The 17,185-nt window shown below is 40.2% G+C and overlaps 1 protein-coding gene across 2 annotated transcripts in view; it reads left to right on the top strand.

Annotated features, from left to right (window-relative positions):
- The window catches only part of asap2a (ArfGAP with SH3 domain, ankyrin repeat and PH domain 2a), a 59,411-nt gene that overhangs the window by 35,937 nt on the left and 6,289 nt on the right, over nt 1-17,185 (top strand). For both annotated transcript variants that reach the window (XM_040137037.1, XM_040137036.1), the window contains exons 6-22: nt 3,229-3,358; nt 3,801-3,886; nt 4,000-4,075; nt 4,212-4,298; nt 5,965-6,068; nt 6,931-7,000; nt 7,484-7,571; nt 8,447-8,495; nt 8,947-9,113; nt 10,850-10,983; nt 11,571-11,665; nt 12,330-12,519; nt 12,689-12,774; nt 13,257-13,372; nt 14,956-15,023; nt 15,131-15,238; nt 16,073-16,295. In XM_040137037.1, coding sequence (XP_039992971.1) covers nt 3,229-3,358; nt 3,801-3,886; nt 4,000-4,075; nt 4,212-4,298; nt 5,965-6,068; nt 6,931-7,000; nt 7,484-7,571; nt 8,447-8,495; nt 8,947-9,113; nt 10,850-10,983; nt 11,571-11,665; nt 12,330-12,519; nt 12,689-12,774; nt 13,257-13,372; nt 14,956-15,023; nt 15,131-15,238; nt 16,073-16,295 — 1,877 coding nt within the window. The remainder of the gene's footprint in view (nt 1-3,228; nt 3,359-3,800; nt 3,887-3,999; nt 4,076-4,211; nt 4,299-5,964; nt 6,069-6,930; nt 7,001-7,483; nt 7,572-8,446; nt 8,496-8,946; nt 9,114-10,849; nt 10,984-11,570; nt 11,666-12,329; nt 12,520-12,688; nt 12,775-13,256; nt 13,373-14,955; nt 15,024-15,130; nt 15,239-16,072; nt 16,296-17,185) is intronic.

The following is a 17,185-nucleotide window of genomic DNA, read 5'->3' as shown; positions in this document are numbered from 1 at the left end:
TCTCCCCCTCTAACATCTCCCTGTGATAATCTGTCAACACATCCCTGAGGATGTGAAAAACCAGCCCTCACTGTCGCCTCGCCACCTCCACACTGACACTCCATTTTGATTGTGCATGCAAAGAACACATGACTTTTTATAGCACTTTCATATATTTTACAAGCTGCAAAGGACATTCTTTACTGAAAGGGTAATACATCTTCTCCCCAAACCATTTTGATCAGACAGTACAGACTTTGTATTGACTTTGAGAGTTCAGCCGGATGCTCTGTGACTGTTCCTCTCTGTCCCAACTTATTATGATTTGACTCTATTGATGGCTAACTGAGGCCATCAATACAGTCCAGTTTTCTGCCGTCTGCTGTCACAACAACAGTCTGTTTTAATTTGAAAGGCACAGAGGGAGATGAAACTAGTTCGTTTTAAGACGGTATTGATTTCGGATTTCCCTAATTTGGTTTGCGAGCCGTTTGCATCCAACACCCGAATTTGACTTTTGTTTTCAGTCTCTAGATTGGAGATGATCTCACTTTGAATGCTGTTAAGTCAGGAAGGAGTGCTTAATGTTCAATTTAATGACTAAAACCGGGCCATTTTTCCTAAATTTAAATGCAGAATGCATATGGAAAAATCAAAAGTCCAGTATCTATTTGGTGAATCGCTTCCTGAAGTGACAGGACTGAAAGTGAATGGGTTCTCAGCCTCATCATTAGTCGAACAACTGTCACTTTGGCTGGCAGCCAAACAGTCTGGCTAGCATGTGTCTCTATTAGTTGAAGCCCTGATGATGCTGTAATGCAGTCAGGGCTGAAGAATCATGTGCTGAAAAAGGCCAGCAGTGTCCTCTCAGTGAAATCAAATTTGGCACGTTCACATGGGCTAAATGCAAGTTTATGACCAAAACTAAAAGCTGTCGGAACTTTGTGTTGCTGTCCTTCAGGCTGTGTGTTCTGGTTTTCAAACCATGTCTAAGACGACTACCTTGGTAAAAACACTCCACCTTCCTTTTTTTTTTTTTATAGAATAGAAAAAAGAGTGAGGGAACTGTGTCTTTTCCTACCTTGACTCAAAAGGTTTTCAATTTGCAGCTGGCACCATTTATTTAAAAAAAATTACAAAAAAACAAACCTCAAGTCAAAGGTAGCATTTGTTTGCAGAGCAATGCTACAAAACATTAACCTTTGAGAACGTGCCAAATTTTGTTTAATTTCTTGCAGACTGCCTACACAACAATAATAACGAATGTTCACAATACAACTTTAAATACAGACTACTTTGCATGAGGGACACTAGATATATTTATTATGAAACAGGAAGAACAGAGATGAATTCACTTCTTCCTTCCATCCTTTCCTTAAGTGGTGTGACATCATGATCACAATGTAAAGGGAGTAACATGGCATTCGAGAAGAAATGTTAAATAAATAATTGGACGTTTTTGGAGATATGCTTATTCACTTTCTGACGGAAAGTTAGATGAGGAAAATCGATACTACTCATATTTGTCAGCCAGGAGACAGTTAACTTAGCTTGGCATAAAGACTGGAAGAAGGGGAAAACAGCTAACCTGGCTCTGTCCAGGTGACCACCTACCAGCACCTCTAAAGCTCACTAACAGACACAGTAATTCTCCTTTGTTTATTCCTTACAAAGACCGAAGGGTAAGATCAAAAAATTGTGGTTTTACGAGGGGATTATATGCTGGACTATTTTGTGGCCAAGATCATTGACTTCCTGGAGTTTTTGTTCTCACCATGAGGTAGCCAGGCACCCGATGGAGAAATCAAACTCTTGGCAAGAAAGTGAAGAAGCATATTTCCCAAAACTGTTGAACTATTCCTTTAAGAGTAGTTGGTAATTTTATATTACAGCAGAAGGTTTTAAAAGCTTGCTCATGCAGTCACACCACTTTGATCTTTCCTCTTTAATGTTTCAAGTCAAAGAATTTGTCTTAAACTGTACTGAGCCTAGCTAAAGGTCACGTAGATAACACAGTTGAACATCAGGGAGTGAAGACTGACTACATGCGCATGAACCAGGCTGAACAGCTCTCAAACAGCTAGCAGTCACCGGCACTGTCTCTCCGGGAGAGAACAAACTGCCGCATCCTTTTTGCAGGGGATATGCTGTCAGAAAAACAGCATATGAAAAAGAATGCCCTTTTGCATGGACTAGTGCCTCCCCTCCTGTGTGTTGCGTGTTTTCTCGATTGCCTGTGGGAGATGCCGTATGCAGAGTTCACGGTGTTTGTGAAAAATCAGCTCTGAGTACTGACTGTCAGGCAATCTAGCATGTGAAAGACTTCACCAGAAACAGACCCAGCATGCTACACCAATCAAAATCCCCGGTCACTCATTCATTGGCTCGTACCCTCCTATGTCCCACTCCTGACCTTTGACCTTTAACTAAACCCACTGTCTCTCCATCATCAGTGAGCAATAACAAGTGTTTGATTTTTCTAACAAGCTTTATGCTAGTAATAGAAAAAAATCTTTATTCTGATCAAAGAAATTCAAATAACACAAGTAATCTTTTCAAATATTATCTGTGTTTACTTCATTAAATGGACCATCTGGCAATGCAAGATTATAAAATAGGTAAAAAATGGTTTACTGTGCATCTGAATGGTTTCTTCAGTTCTGTTATCTGGTTGGGAAAGCCTCGGTGTTTAATCCCGGGCCATGCCTCCCCTAACAAAGAGGATGTGTTTTGGGACACCTGCATGACATATCTTTCTCCAGTAATACCTTTATTCCTGGGTAGAGTTGCTGTTGATATACATAGGCATTGTTATGTCAGTGTTGTAAATGGGGAAACAAGTGAAGTTTCTTGTCTTCATCACAGCAGACCAATGGGCTAAATGCCAAAGTTTCCTCACCCTACAACAGAACTAAAACAAAAGTCTCTTGGCAGAACAGTCAAACCTCTTCATTTTAAAGTGTACAGACCCCTTACCACTTTAATGACTGGGGGGAAGTGACAGACGCACTGTCATTACTCTTACACCAACCAACAGTCCCTGTTACCTGTCCATCTCCTCCCCATGACCATTTAATCTGTGAAACCACTGGTGCCTCGGACAGCCAGCTCCCCCAAGGAGACCCTTCTTTTTATCTGCCAGACAACAATAGGGCTGATTTTACACAATACCACACTTTTTGTGTCTTTGCGTTGCTGTCATGGATGTGCGGTGTGCTCTTTAAATCCTCTGATGTCACTTCCTGCCAGCACCAAGATAGAGAAGGAGAAGAAGGAGCACGCCAGGCAGCATGGGATGATCAGGACGGAAATTAGTGGGGCAGAAATCGCTGAAGAGATGGAGAAGGAGAGGAGATTCTTCCAGCTGCAGATGTGTGAGGTTAGTTAAACCAATGAGTGTTTATAATTTGATTTTTTGATTGTTTGTTTTTTAACTGAATAAGTAATAAAAAAAAAAATGCTGCTCTGAGAACATGACTTCACACAGTTGATGGTGCATCTATCAGGTAGTGTTTGGTCTAGAAAAAAAAAAAAAAACCAAAACATTTTTACACGTTAGGTCCTGCAAACATCCAAACTTAGGTTGAATATTTCAAAATTACTCATACATTACGTTTTACTATGTTTGTGTTTTGTCCCTGCCTTTTTTTGTGTTTTACTTTAATGAAGCTTCACTTGAGAGATGAGGATATTGACCCTGAAGTGTTGTCACAGGAGCTGAAAGGGATGTATATGTTTAAGATGCAGCCTGAGTTGCCTTTTCCTCTGACTGAACCTGGCCCGACCCTGTCTGACTGGATCTGTATTCAATATGTTCACAGTACCTTCTCAAAGTCAATGAGATCAAAATCAAGAAGGGGGTGGACCTGCTGCAAAATCTCATCAAGTACTTCCACGCACAGTGCAAGTAAGACCTAAAACAATTATGCCCATTTTAACTGCTTTGGCTGAGAATAAACCTGAAAATTTTAGTGCCTTAAAAACTGAAATTGGGTATAACGTGATGTGCTTCTTGTTCAGTTTCTTTCAGGATGGTCTGAAAGCTGTGGACAACCTGAAGCCTTCCATAGAGAAACTGGCCACAGATCTTCACACAGTGAGAACCCCAGCAGCCCTATTTTCTTTACTTTACTCTCACTTTTCTTTTTCCTCTCTGATTCACTCATGTTCCTTTTCTGTTCTTTCTCTCCTGCTCTTCCTCTCGATTTTTTTTTTCCTTTTCTTTACAATAGATAAAGCAGGTGCAGGATGAGGAGAGGAAGCAGCTGACTCAGTTACGAGATGTCCTCAAGTCGGCGCTACAGGTGGAGCAGAAAGAGGTAACACACACTCACAAATGTATGCACACGCACACAGCGCTGGAGGTCCTCTATGACCTTTCAACAGCAAAGAACATCCCAGTCAAATATCATAATTTAATCTTCTTAATTCCTATAAATCTGCTCTAAAATCAGATTATATATGATGTCAACAACCCCGAACCTCACTATTAACCTTCAACTTCTTTCAGTGATGACGTTGACTGGGATGCACACACTCGAAACCACACACACCATTTTAAATGTCACACTGTTGACACTAATGTAGAACTCACTCAGGATCGGGATCCACACCATATTTCAACTATTTCAAGGGTCTGATTTCTAACTGAATTTCTTGTGAAAAAAATAACAACTTTAATCTTTCTTGTAAAGTCTGAGAATTGCGATTTGTTTTGCAGAAGTATTTAATGTTTGTTTAATACATGCATTGCTATTACTATTTCCATTTGAATGAAATGAATAGCTTTTTAACTGACCCCAGCCCTGTGTTTAGTGAAATGTTTAATACGCTGCAAACTACATTAGCAGCTCCTGGTCTCACCTGAAGATTGTTTTGTTTGTTGTTTTTTTTTCCTCCGCTGCCTCCATCTTTTGTGAAACAAGTCTAGGAGAGTAAGTGGATTTCTCCTTAAAAAAAACAGAAACAACAACAAAAAAAACTTTTCTGTGGTTGTTTGCATCCTGTGCTCATGTTGGTGTCATTTCAGTTGTAGTGCTAGATCAGTGTTTTGTTGTCTGTTCTTTTATAGTAGCAGGTTATTTATGTGTTTGCTCAAATATGACATTGCCATATTTCAGTGCTTTGGTTAACCTCAGTTGTGCTGTTGAGCTTAAACGACTTTTCAGCGAGAAATGCTTGAGCTGGAGCTGGAGCTACAGTCCTGCTCTTCCAATATTATCCTGTTGGCTGTGTGTCGGTGTGTGTGTGTGTGTGTGTGTGTGTGTGTGTGTGTGTGTGTGTGTGTGTGTGTGTGTGTGTGTGTGTGTGTGTGTGTGTGTGTGTGTGTATGTGTGTGCGTATGTGTGTTTCTGCTGATAACACACCAATAAAATCATTAAAGCCCTTTCAGAGCTGGCCTTCAAAAGTCGTCCCCTCTGTTTCCCGTGGTGTTTCCAGACGGGAAATGACATCACTCATACAAAATGCTGACCTTTGTTTGGTCGCTTTTTAGACGTAGCTGTCGTTAAAGTTGCAGTCAAACCTGAATATTCAAAAGATAATCCATTTAAATTAAATTTAGTTAATGTTATATTTCTTGAAAATGTATCCAGGCTTATAATCAAAATGTGATGTGTCTTTCAATCCTTTCAGAATGACTAACAAGACTAAAATGCAAATGGCAGCTTTTGGCCACCTGCTGTTGCAGACCTTTATTTCAGGAGCGTTAAAGCTATTCTTATTTTCTCCCCTCCCTCATAAAAAAAAAAATTCAGGCTCACAGCAGCAATCTTTCTATTGTTGTTCATACCTTGAAATTTTCAGAGGTGTAGGAGACTTAGAGGCAGAGCCCAAATTAGAGATTTCTTTGGCTCTCACATGCTTGCACTGTGGATCTGCAAATCCAACATGCAGCGAATGCTCTTTGTGTTATTTCTTCATTTGTGTAGCAGCGCCGATTTGTCTTCTCAATTTGTTTGTTTGTGTGGGCGTACATTTTCCTAGGATTCACAGGTTCGGCAGAGCACCACCTACAGCTTGCACCAGCCACAGGGCAACAAGGAGCACGGCACAGAGCGCAGTGGGTACCTCTACAAGAAGAGTGACGGGTGAGTGTTTTTAAAATAGTGTACAAAGATAAGATGTAGTGTTGTAGTGGAAAAAACAGTGTACACAGTGTGTGTTTAGACGGTTTTTCTTTAGTAACGAGCTTTAAATGTATCATGAATACATTAAGATAAGTTTCTTTCATACCAAAAAGGGAAATCTTAACCAAATTAGTATGCGAATAAGGATTATTTTCACTTTTGAGTAATCTGCTGATTATTTTCTCAATTAATTGATTAGTTGTTTCATCTGTATATGTCACAAAACTGTGAAAAATGCCAATCATATTTTCCCAGAGCCTAACATGACATATTAAAGTAGCTTATTTTATACAAAGATATTTAGTTTACTCGTATATTTGACTATGAAAACCAGCAAATACTCAAATTTTTGAGGCTGGAACCTAACTTAACTTAACTTTTGGCATTTTTACTTGAAAATGTCTTAAATGGTTAATCAATATTTTCATTTTACAATTATAGAAATCAGAGAAAAGCAGCAAAACTTTATTTTGGAGAAGATTGAACCAGAACATTTTTGTTGTTTTTGCTTGAAAAATGACTGAAAACATTAATTGATAATCCAATTTGTTGCAGATTAAATTTCTGTCAACCAACTAATTTATTATTATACATCATTATTCGACTAATCAACTCTGCTCCAGAACCAGAACCAATGCTGCAGCATTTTTATTCCATATACTAATACACTTCTCAGCCTGTGTATCAAAACTGATGCATGTGAATCCCACTTGTAACGTGATCATTTTTAAAAATTTCATCAAATGTGTCTGCTCTATGAATTGAGGGTTCACTTTGCCGCTGCATATGTGACATACTAATCGCTGTCTTCTTGGTGTTGCAGGTTGAGGAAAGTTTGGCAGAAGCGAAAGTGCACGGCGAAGAACGGTTACCTGACCATCTCACACGGCACAGTAAGCAAACAATAACACCTTTTCCTCTCTCGCTCTCTCTCTCTCTCTGGGTATTCTGATTAAACACTCGGGCGCACACACTTGTTAACAGACGTCAACACATGCTTCATTTACTCTTTGCCACCTTACCCGCATTAGTTTCAGTGTCCTGGCCGCAGGCCCGCTTCCTCGCTGCAATTTAGATTCCCCCATTAGCCATGAATTCATTAACAGCGAGCGGCAGGGATTGCAGGCAGAGCTCACTACTTAACATTCTTCTCAGCTGAATCTCACTTAACTCTGTTTGTTCCCATATAAAGATTTAAACTCTGGCCCAGTTGTCTCCTCTCACCAACACAGTTCGTCTCACACAGAGCAGCTTATCAAATGTTTCATTTGGCTCCAGCAGCAGATATGGTTAAAGACAACACTCTCACTCATTTATGTTGTTGTTTTTCTCCACCCTCCCTTCCTCTCTGTGCTTCGTCCCTTTCTCTCTGTCAGGCTAATCGGCCGCCAGCTAAACTCAACCTGCTCACCTGCCAGGTGAAACACAATCCTGAGGAGAAGAGAAGCTTTGACCTCATATCACGTAAGTTCATCCCCTCCTTTATCTTTTGTTTTTACTCTCTGTTGACAGTATTTGTTCTTTTTCATCCACGTCTGTGGATGTTGTACTCAAATGCCTCATTTTAATTAGCTCCATTCTTCTGGGCTGCAGCAGGCCTCGACTGGACTTCAAACGCTTGACTATTTAGCCAGCAGCAGCAAACCGGAGATAACCTCATTTTAAAAGAACATATATTAGCAAATCCTGCTCACCTCAATCTAGCATTTAGTTTCAGTCCGAGAGTGAAATAAGGGCAAACAAAAAGACAGCTAAAATGATGGGTCAAATCATCGCTTTGAGGACTGACAGAACATGAATTTGCAACCATTTTGATAATCCATAGTTTGTCATTTTTCAGTCTTTGCAAAATTGTGACCTTTTTTCACAACTGACTTGTCATGTACTAAACGATTAATTGAAAATATCAGCAGTTTGTTGTTGCCTAACATTTCTTGGTTTTTCCTTCCCTAATTATAAAATTACACTTAATGGTTTATTTGCAATCAACAGACAATTTCTGGCATTTGTCCTTTGTGGTTGGTGATGTAGCTAATTACTCTTTTTTTTTTTTTTAAGTATTTAAGAAATGGTATAAAACTACTTCTCTTTCTCAGCGGTTATTAGCAAGTGATTCACATCTGAAAACGGAAACAAGAGCTAAAAGAGTTTTTCAGTTTTCTGTTCAGCAGTTCGCCCTCAGTCTGACCTGTCAGTGGGACACTTCAGTGCCTTCTGGAGGGAATCGCTCATAGCCTTTACTTCATCTTCACTGCTCTGCGATTAATGCCCTCCCTCTCTTTCATTTTCCCACTTCCCTCTTCTCTCCTGTTTTGTCAATCATTTCTTTTTTGTTTTAGACGACAGAACATATCACTTTCAGGCCGAGGACGACCAGGACTGTCAGATGTAAGTGCCTGTTCCTTCCGTGTGTGTGTGTGTGTGTGTGTGTGTGTGTGTGTGTGTGTGTGTGTGTGTGTGTGTGTGTGTGTGTGTGTGTGTGTGTGTGTGTGTGTGTGTGTGTGTGTGGCTTGTGCCTTGTGCATAAGTGCATCCTGTTTACCACCTTGACCACTTTCCACGCACTTCCTACCTCACACCCATTCAGACGCTTGGCCTCATCTTTACCTCCCACCTCCTGCCCATTAACTGCCTTTTACTCCAGTCTCATCTATCTCACTTTTTTTTTTTTTTTTATCCTCCCTCCATTTTTACTCTCATTCCTTTCTGCTTCCGCTGGTCCCATCCCCACCTCTCAGCCTACTTTTTCCTGCTCCTCCTTCTACTTTTTCTCCTTCTCTGCCATTTTTATCTTACTCGCATCTCCTGTATATATTGTCTCATCTCTTCCCTCCTCCAGCTGGATCTCTGTGCTGCAGAACAGCAAGGAGGAGGCGTTGAATCAGGCCTTTAAAGGAGACCAGCATGTTGGTGAGAACAACATTGTGCAGGAGCTGACCAAGGCGATCCTCGGAGAAGTCAAGAGGATGACGGGAAATGATGTGTGCTGCGACTGCGGAGCACCCAGTGAGTGGCAAAGATAAATTGGAAAAGCCTCACCTCCCGAGAAGCAGACAGCACAGAATCAAAACTAATTTTATGATGTTTTAATGATTGTTGCTGATGAAAAGATTTTCTACCTTCCAGGCAGCATTTAGTTACTATTTTATTTCACTATGGTTTGACAATCCACTTGCACACACGCAATACTTGTCTGAGATAAATAATTATTAAATTCATTATCTCCATTGTTTTTTTCCAGTTACATGATCATTGCATGATACTGCAGTTATGGGCAGAAACTGAAAAAACTCAATGAACCTCAGATATCCCACATTTCCTGAGTAGTGACCTATTTTAATTCAAGGAAATAATCAAATTCATTTTTTTTTCTCATGACAACCATGTTTACTTGTTTTTTTTTTGTTTTTTTAAAGTTGGATTTCTGAGAAAATAGTTATGTTTTTGGAAGCCAACTCATAAATTTAAAATGCTAAATCATTCTTGAATATATCACAGAACTTACTTTTAAAAATGATGCTTGCCAGGGTTGGATGCTGGGAAATGAGATCCCGAGGTTCCCCGACAAAATCTGCCCCAAGAGAAATACCCAGGATTTGTTAGCATGTGTACATGTGTGTGACTGTGTGTTCACATGATAAATACAACAGACTGACGCCAAGATGCTTTCTTCAGACCCCATTAATACTATTGCGTAACTGTTGTAACTTTATTCTGACTTTTAAAACGCTGCTTTTATGGTAATGTAACTGCCACAATTTGCATGGCTCTTCAAAACTAAACTAAAATGCATCTTGAGTTTCACCTCTTTTATTTTTCTCAACAATTTATTACAGAGTAAAATATCCAGAAAGATTTTTAATGTGACCAAGGCAGAGTCTGTATGAGGCATATTAACGTCTGAGTTTTATCAATAATGTTCTTCACGTGTCACTGAATATAATTTGACGCTTAGAAAAGACGTCACTACTGATGTTCTGTCGGCTGCCCACCACACCTGTTTGTAGTTAGCACAGTCTACCTGTAGCCATTACACAGCAGCTGGATCGACATGTGCGTTTCCAAGGTGAAAGAGGCGCTGTTCGCATTTTTTAGCACGATAGCATGTTAACGTCATTAATTATTTAAATCTTCTGACACAGGGACAGGATCAGGCAGGAAATAACAGTAATTACCCAAAGCTCTGTGGTTGAAAATTGAATTTATGGTGACAAATGCTGCGAAAAGAGTAACGTATTCTCAAGATGTAATGTCTTTAAAATCATAGGAAATCCCTTAACCCTCGTCCTAGCTTCCTAACTTGGAGATATACTGTTACGACTCAAATCAGTTTTTCTCGAATACATGAAGTCCCCCGGTCATTTTTCTCAAGTCCCACAAAATTTCCTCCTGCAGAAATGTATGCACTTTAACATACTGCATATGACAGACACCCTTACCCAGACATGCACAGTCTATCTAGGCCAGTTACAGTTTGGCTTGGTCACTTTCCTCTGACATTGTGTGCCATGTGATAGCAAAAAGCCCTTCAGGGAACTATTACATTTCCAGAGCCCACAGCTTTCCACAAGGACACATCAAAGTTGGCTCACGTGCTGCAGAAATTACTTTCTGCTTTAGTACTTTTTGCCCAAGGACAGCGTGTCAGCCATATTCATTTCTCCCTCTTTTCTCTCATGTGTTGTTTGCCTTGCTCTTCTCTCCATTTTTTTTGACAATTTCTCGCCTTTTCTGCCTCTCAGACCCAACGTGGCTGTCCACCAACCTGGGCATCCTCACCTGTATTGAATGTTCGGGGATCCACAGGGAGCTGGGAGTCCACTACTCCAGGATTCAGTCGCTCACTCTGGATGTACTCAGCACCTCAGAGCTCTTGGTAAATCACTTTTGGCATCCGTCTTCTCACTGACTCACCTCACGTCCTCTGTTTTTGTCGACATATGAGTCATTCTTTTTGGACGTTTTTAGTCCGGATAAAATTAGAAAAGAGGAGGGGACAGGAGCAGAGGGTGGGTATAGAACAGGCAAGGAATAATGAGGAGGAAAAAGGGATAGTATATCAAGACAGGAGATGAAATTGGGGAGAAGGAAGGTGAATAGCATTGCCCTTGGCTTCATTCTCCTCTTCTCTGAGGCCTCTGGAAGTCTCCTCACTCAGAATAGCTGAGATTTTGTTTGGCTTTTCTAATCACTGTTTGATGAGGAGATTTACTGGCTGTGGGATGGTCGGGATTAAATGCTTCCATTCATGACTGCTTGTAGTTAAGATGCCCGTCGTGTTAGCCACAATCAGACGGGCGTTGTGCATTTATAAGGCTCCACATACACTATTTAGAGTCTGTACTGCCTCCTCATAGAGGTGTGAGTAGAAGTGATTACTTCCAAATGAATGGATGTGGTGCAGAAAATGGCTTGTAATGAGTTTTTGATTTGTGTGTTTGTGTCTGTGTCCGTGCTCCACAGCTGGCCAAGAATGTGGGGAATGCAGGCTTCAATGAAATCATGGAGGCTTGTTTAAGTGCGGAAAATGTGGTGAAACCCAACCCAGCCAGTGACATGTAAGTCACCCCTTTTAACTCTCTCTTCCACACTCAGTCTCTCTCCATTTCCTCCATCTCCTCCTGTTGCCCCCATTATCAGCTGATGTGAATCTGATGGCAGTTCTGTTTTGTTTTTTTTGTTTTGTTTTGTTTTTGTGACTGGCAAAAAAGCGGTCTGATCAGCACTTAATATGACACATTTGACTCAACTTTATATATATATATATAATGATGACATGTTAATGATGAATTATATGATATGATTATGTTTCAGAATACACACCATGTGTTCTTAGGCCTCACACAGTAACTATGTATAGTTAGTGTACTTATCTGTCTTCGTATTTTCATGCATCATATTTAAGATGCAATTTTTCTCAGATGGATCACATGATTTCACAACTCACATTCTGTATTTTAATGTAAGATATTATTTAAAGAAGAACAATGTATTATACTTTTTATGCTTTTCCTTGCAATTTAAACTTATTATGAGACTTGATCAAGCACTGAAATGATAATCAGTTGATCACAGAAATCTAATTTAGTGTATTCATTGACCATTTATGATTATCGGTTGTTAGTTGGTGCATTCCAAACTTTACTGCACAACCGAACATACATGATACAGTCTGACGTACCAGCTGTGACTGAACACCTCCCTCCTTATGTCCTCCATCAGGCAGGCGAGGAAAGACTTCATCACAGCCAAATACACAGAGAAGCGTTTCGCCAGGAAGAAGTGTCCTGATGCGACGTCGCGGCTCCACACCCTGTGTGACGCAGTGAAGGCGCGAGACATTTTCTCCCTCATCCAGGTCTACGCCGAGGGAGTCGACCTCATGGAACCCATACCTCTGGCCAACGGACACGTCAGTACACAAAATATTTCAGCTGTGTGATGTGAAACTTTATCCCCGTAGGGTTTCACTTCTTAGTCATACTAATCTTTATTGCTCTTTACTCTTTACTCATGACTCTTTAAAAGCACCTCATAGTCCCCGTGGGTTTTATGCAAATGTTTTATCTTTTTTATTTCAGGAACAAGGGGAGACAGCCCTTCATCTCGCTGTCCGACTGGTGGATAGAACATCTCTGCACATTGTTGACTTCCTCACTCAGAACAGGTAAACAAATTAAGAAAACAGTTTTTTCTCGTAAATCTACCACTTTAATCTTAGAGAATATCTGAGTTTTTTCTTGGAATATTACCTCCCTTCCTTGGCTCCATGATTTTTTTTTTTTTTTTTTACAATGGCCCCAATATGCCGGCATACTCTTTTAGATTTAAGGTATTTGCTTGATTACGTATTTATTTATTTATTTTCCTGTCATTCTGTCAGTGTTATTCCCTCTTTTGTAGAGTTGTTTTCTGATTTAAACTTAATACGGAACTTCATAAAAATAGTGTACAAATATTTTACTTATTGCACAACTGCAAAAATAACTCTCTGGACAAAGCTTATTATTACATTTGTTGTCTTTTGTTAGAAGAATGTTAGATACCCAGTGCATCATAGGGGCTGGACAGAAGAAGGTAAGGCTTGATTTTATGCCTCAAGTGTTGGGATTTAAACTTTCTCCCTCTCTGTCTGTGTCCCCCTGACAGCTTGAATTTAGATAAGCAGACAGCCAAAGGCAGCACAGCGCTTCACTACTGCTGTCTGACTGACAACAGCGAGTGTCTGAAACTGCTCCTGCGGGGCAAGGCCTCCATAGAGATCGGTAAGGAAACACACCAGCGGTGTGATGCATTTACTGTCCCCTCCTCTTTCTGTTTCTCTTTCTTTCTTTTTTTCACACCTGGATTTGGCTGCACCATCTATGCATAAATCTGTCACAAGTTTGTGTGTTAAATATTTCATAAGTTCTTAATAGCTGCAAGCTAGTTTAAAGGTAGTGATTTAACTAGCAACTAAATCTGGCTGCACCATTAAAACTTCAGGAATTTCTTGACAAATAAAGTAAATAAGTAAAAACTACGCTTTTATTTATGAATACACAGAGAAATATGTGTTTTTTCAGTTAGTATTATTCCTGCAATTAACAGTGACAAACTTAACTAGACCGCTCATGATTAGTTGATTAATTGATAAGTTGATCAGGAAAAAAAATAATCAGCATGTAATTTGATCAGCAATTTATTGTTTAAGTAATTTTCAAAGCAAAAATGGCAAAGATTCAGGGGTTCCAGCTTCTCAAATGTGAATATTTTGTGGTTTTCATAGTTGTCTGTGATAGTAAACTGAGAGTCCCTGAGTTTTTGGACTGTTGGTCGGACAAAACAAGACATTTTAGAGTGTGTTGTATTATACTGTATTAGTTTTATCTAGGTGTACCTAATAAATTGGCAAGTGACTGTATGTGTCACAGCAGTCCTTTTGAATTTGTGGTCCAGTATTGTCTGATGACGTGTCTGACAAATAGGTCAGATGATGATGATGATTAGGTGATTGAATAAAAGTGAGATGAGGAGCATGTTTTAAACGGGCACTGCACTAGGTTTCTAAAATCTGATGTTTCATAATTCTAGTGCTGCAAACCTGCCGTATTTTGTGCTGTTGTATTTCTACAACATGAAAAACAGGTTGGAATATCCAGACTGCACAGTCAAATAAGGATTTTAGAGATCCGTTATTGACAGTAATGTCTATAAATTTTGAGGTTTCTGCAGATTTACCACTTTCTTAGTATTTAAAATCATCTCAACCAGGCACAACAAAAATGCTCCTTACGTGATTGTGCAACAGTGATAATAACCCCATAGAATTAATAATAATACTTAAAGTACATCTGGCTATTAAAACTTAAAATCTTTACATACTTAAGTGAGATTTTCAATGCAGGACTTTTACTTCAGTTTTTTTTTTTTTTCCCCTTCTTACATTGTTGTTGCATTACTTCTACTTAAGTAGAAGGTCTGAGTACTTCAACCACCACTGCCTCAGACAAATTTTTCTCTCACTGCATTTCATCCTCTCTCACTCTAATACACACAAACAACCTTTGGTCCAAGTCCTTCGTGTTTAGGTCCCAGAGGTGCGAGCTTTGCCAAAACACCATGGCAACTGTTTCTCACAACACTAATCTTTCTGCTCCGCTCTGACATCAACCACACAACGAGATAATGGATACATAGAGAAGGAGGACAGAGAGAAGCCAGAGAGTTATTCAGTGTGGGAAACAGTCTAATTACACATTTCTCATGGCACAGTGAAAAGGGAGGAAAGAAAATGTGCTGTGTGTTTGTACTCATGTGACATGTGGATACACCAATGATTATATGTTTCTTTTGTTTTCCCTTCCAGCTAATGAGGCCGGGGAGACACCGCTGGATATCGCTCGGAGGCTCAAACACCTACAGTGTGAGGAACTGGTGAGCTTACTATGTTTAGACTCGGCTTATTCCTGCAAACATATCACTCCCTGAAACCATGTCAGTCATCTATGTTTGTGTGTGTGTGGATTTGTTTGTATGTATAGTTGAACCAAGCTCTGGCAGGGAAATTCAACGCCCATGTCCATGTAGAGTATGAATGGTGTCTGCAGCATGAAGACCTGGATGAGAGTGACGAAGATCTGGATGAGAAGGTAAGAGACACTTTTGTAAGAGCGAATAATAATACAGTATTTATGAAGATGTCATGAAAAAGCAGAGTTTAGAGAGTGCCATAAAAGTAGGTCAGAAAACAAGAATAAAAAACTACATAGAAGGAATATAGGAAAGGATTGAAGAGAGGAAATATTCTGCAGCTCATAGAGGCAAACTGAGACCTAAGAAAAATATGCATTGCCTTTGGTGGAAATGTTTGTCTGTTTGGACAAATGTAATTTTATAAGATCTCAGTTTGGGAGTAAGAATTCCCTGAGAGGCTTAGTTCAGGGTAAGAAATTCCCCCAATTGTTGATCTACATTGTTTACAAGGAAATTGGTTTGTTAAAGTTTAGTTTGATTGGACCTCAGCAAATCATTTTAATGACCGGCTAAATTTTTAAGAATAACCTGCTATTGAATTTTGTGTTGAAATATTGCTGGGATTTGAGAAATTTGCAAATTTCCTCGAATAGTGTGTACATTTACTGAATCTGTGTTTTTTAGGGGACTGCAAATAATTGCAGTAGAAACTGTGTGATAGACAAAGGGTTTTTCTTCTTCTCAAATGACACAATATTACAAAATTCAGAAGTAAGCTAAATCAAATTCATTATGTCAAGAAAGCCTAAGAGGAAAAGACAAAAAATGGCAGAAGTCGAGTTTTGCTTCCATCTACTAGAAAATTTTGCTCTGTAAAGATATTGTGAAGAGATCAAATCTCATGAACCACGTCCGACCCGTTACATTCTCATATTACGTAATCGCACATCTCGAACCCTTACATGCATACTCTACCTTTGGCTCACACTGACCCTCTGATGCCCCTCCAGCCCAGCCCTCATCGCAGAGACGAGCGCCCGGTCAGCTGTTACACCCCGAGCAGCAACTCCAACCTGGGCCCCGTAGGCCGCGACGCAGTCGGCCTCGCCAAGGACAAACAGCGCGCCTACATGCCCAACCTGGTTAACAACGAGACCTATGGCACCATCCTCAACACCAACCCGCCTCAGCCCGCCACCACCTCCGCGCCGCCCCTGCCCCCGAGGAACCTGGGTAACGTCAGACACAGCAGCATCACAGATAGAGGAGGGGAAGGCAGATGCAGAAAGCTGCTAGTAGCAAATTACATCTCATTGTCATTGAATTCACATGTTAAAGTTTATATGGATGAATAGAAGAAAAAAGATGTTCGGACAATCCAGATGAATCTGATAACCTGATTCTGACCGCTGTCTGTCTTCTGGAAATGATATTTCTAAAATATGCACTAGAGGAAAAACCTCATTGAGCTCTACAGCAAAGTCTCATTTTTCCATGTGTCACTGGTTGCAGAGGCCTTTATGTTAATTACTCTGTGATTTTCATTGACATTTCGACCTGTTTTAACACCACAGATGTCTCTGGGTACTGAAGCAGAGAAAAGTCACATTGCAGACAGATGCTTGGGCTGCTTTTGCAGAAAGTTGGTGACCTCTTCTCTAGGGAAAGTTTTCCTCATACATCCATATGGTGTCGAATCCAAAGGGCAGGATTTCTTTTCATGTTGAAAAGAAGTGGTTTGGGATACCGACTCCAACTTAATGAGCAAGACAGGTGCTTTAACAGGTGTGATATTGTTTGATGGAAAAACAATCTAAAACCTTTTCTGATAAAAGTCTGTTTATGTGCTGCTAAAAAAAACTCTCATCATAGCTCTTTAGGCTAACTGACTTGTGACAAGTCCACCTCAGTCAGGCTTTAATAACGTTAGCAGCCGTCTGGAGTGCTGCCAAGAGAGCGGAGGAGAAACAACCAGCTGCGTTGCCCACCTCACCTCGCCGCAGCCCCCATCCTCGACATTCTGCACATTCCCTCTCCCCATTAAGTGTCGCTCTCAGTTACACTCAAATGGAAACGACTTTTAAAGTGGACGGTGGTTCTGGCAACTCTCTCTTCCCTCTTAA

The sequence above is a fragment of the Xiphias gladius genome, chromosome 10, assembly GCF_016859285.1.
Source record: "Xiphias gladius isolate SHS-SW01 ecotype Sanya breed wild chromosome 10, ASM1685928v1, whole genome shotgun sequence".
NCBI lineage: Eukaryota > Metazoa > Chordata > Actinopteri > Istiophoriformes > Xiphiidae > Xiphias > Xiphias gladius.
This window is presented reverse-complemented; position numbering and strand designations above follow the sequence as displayed.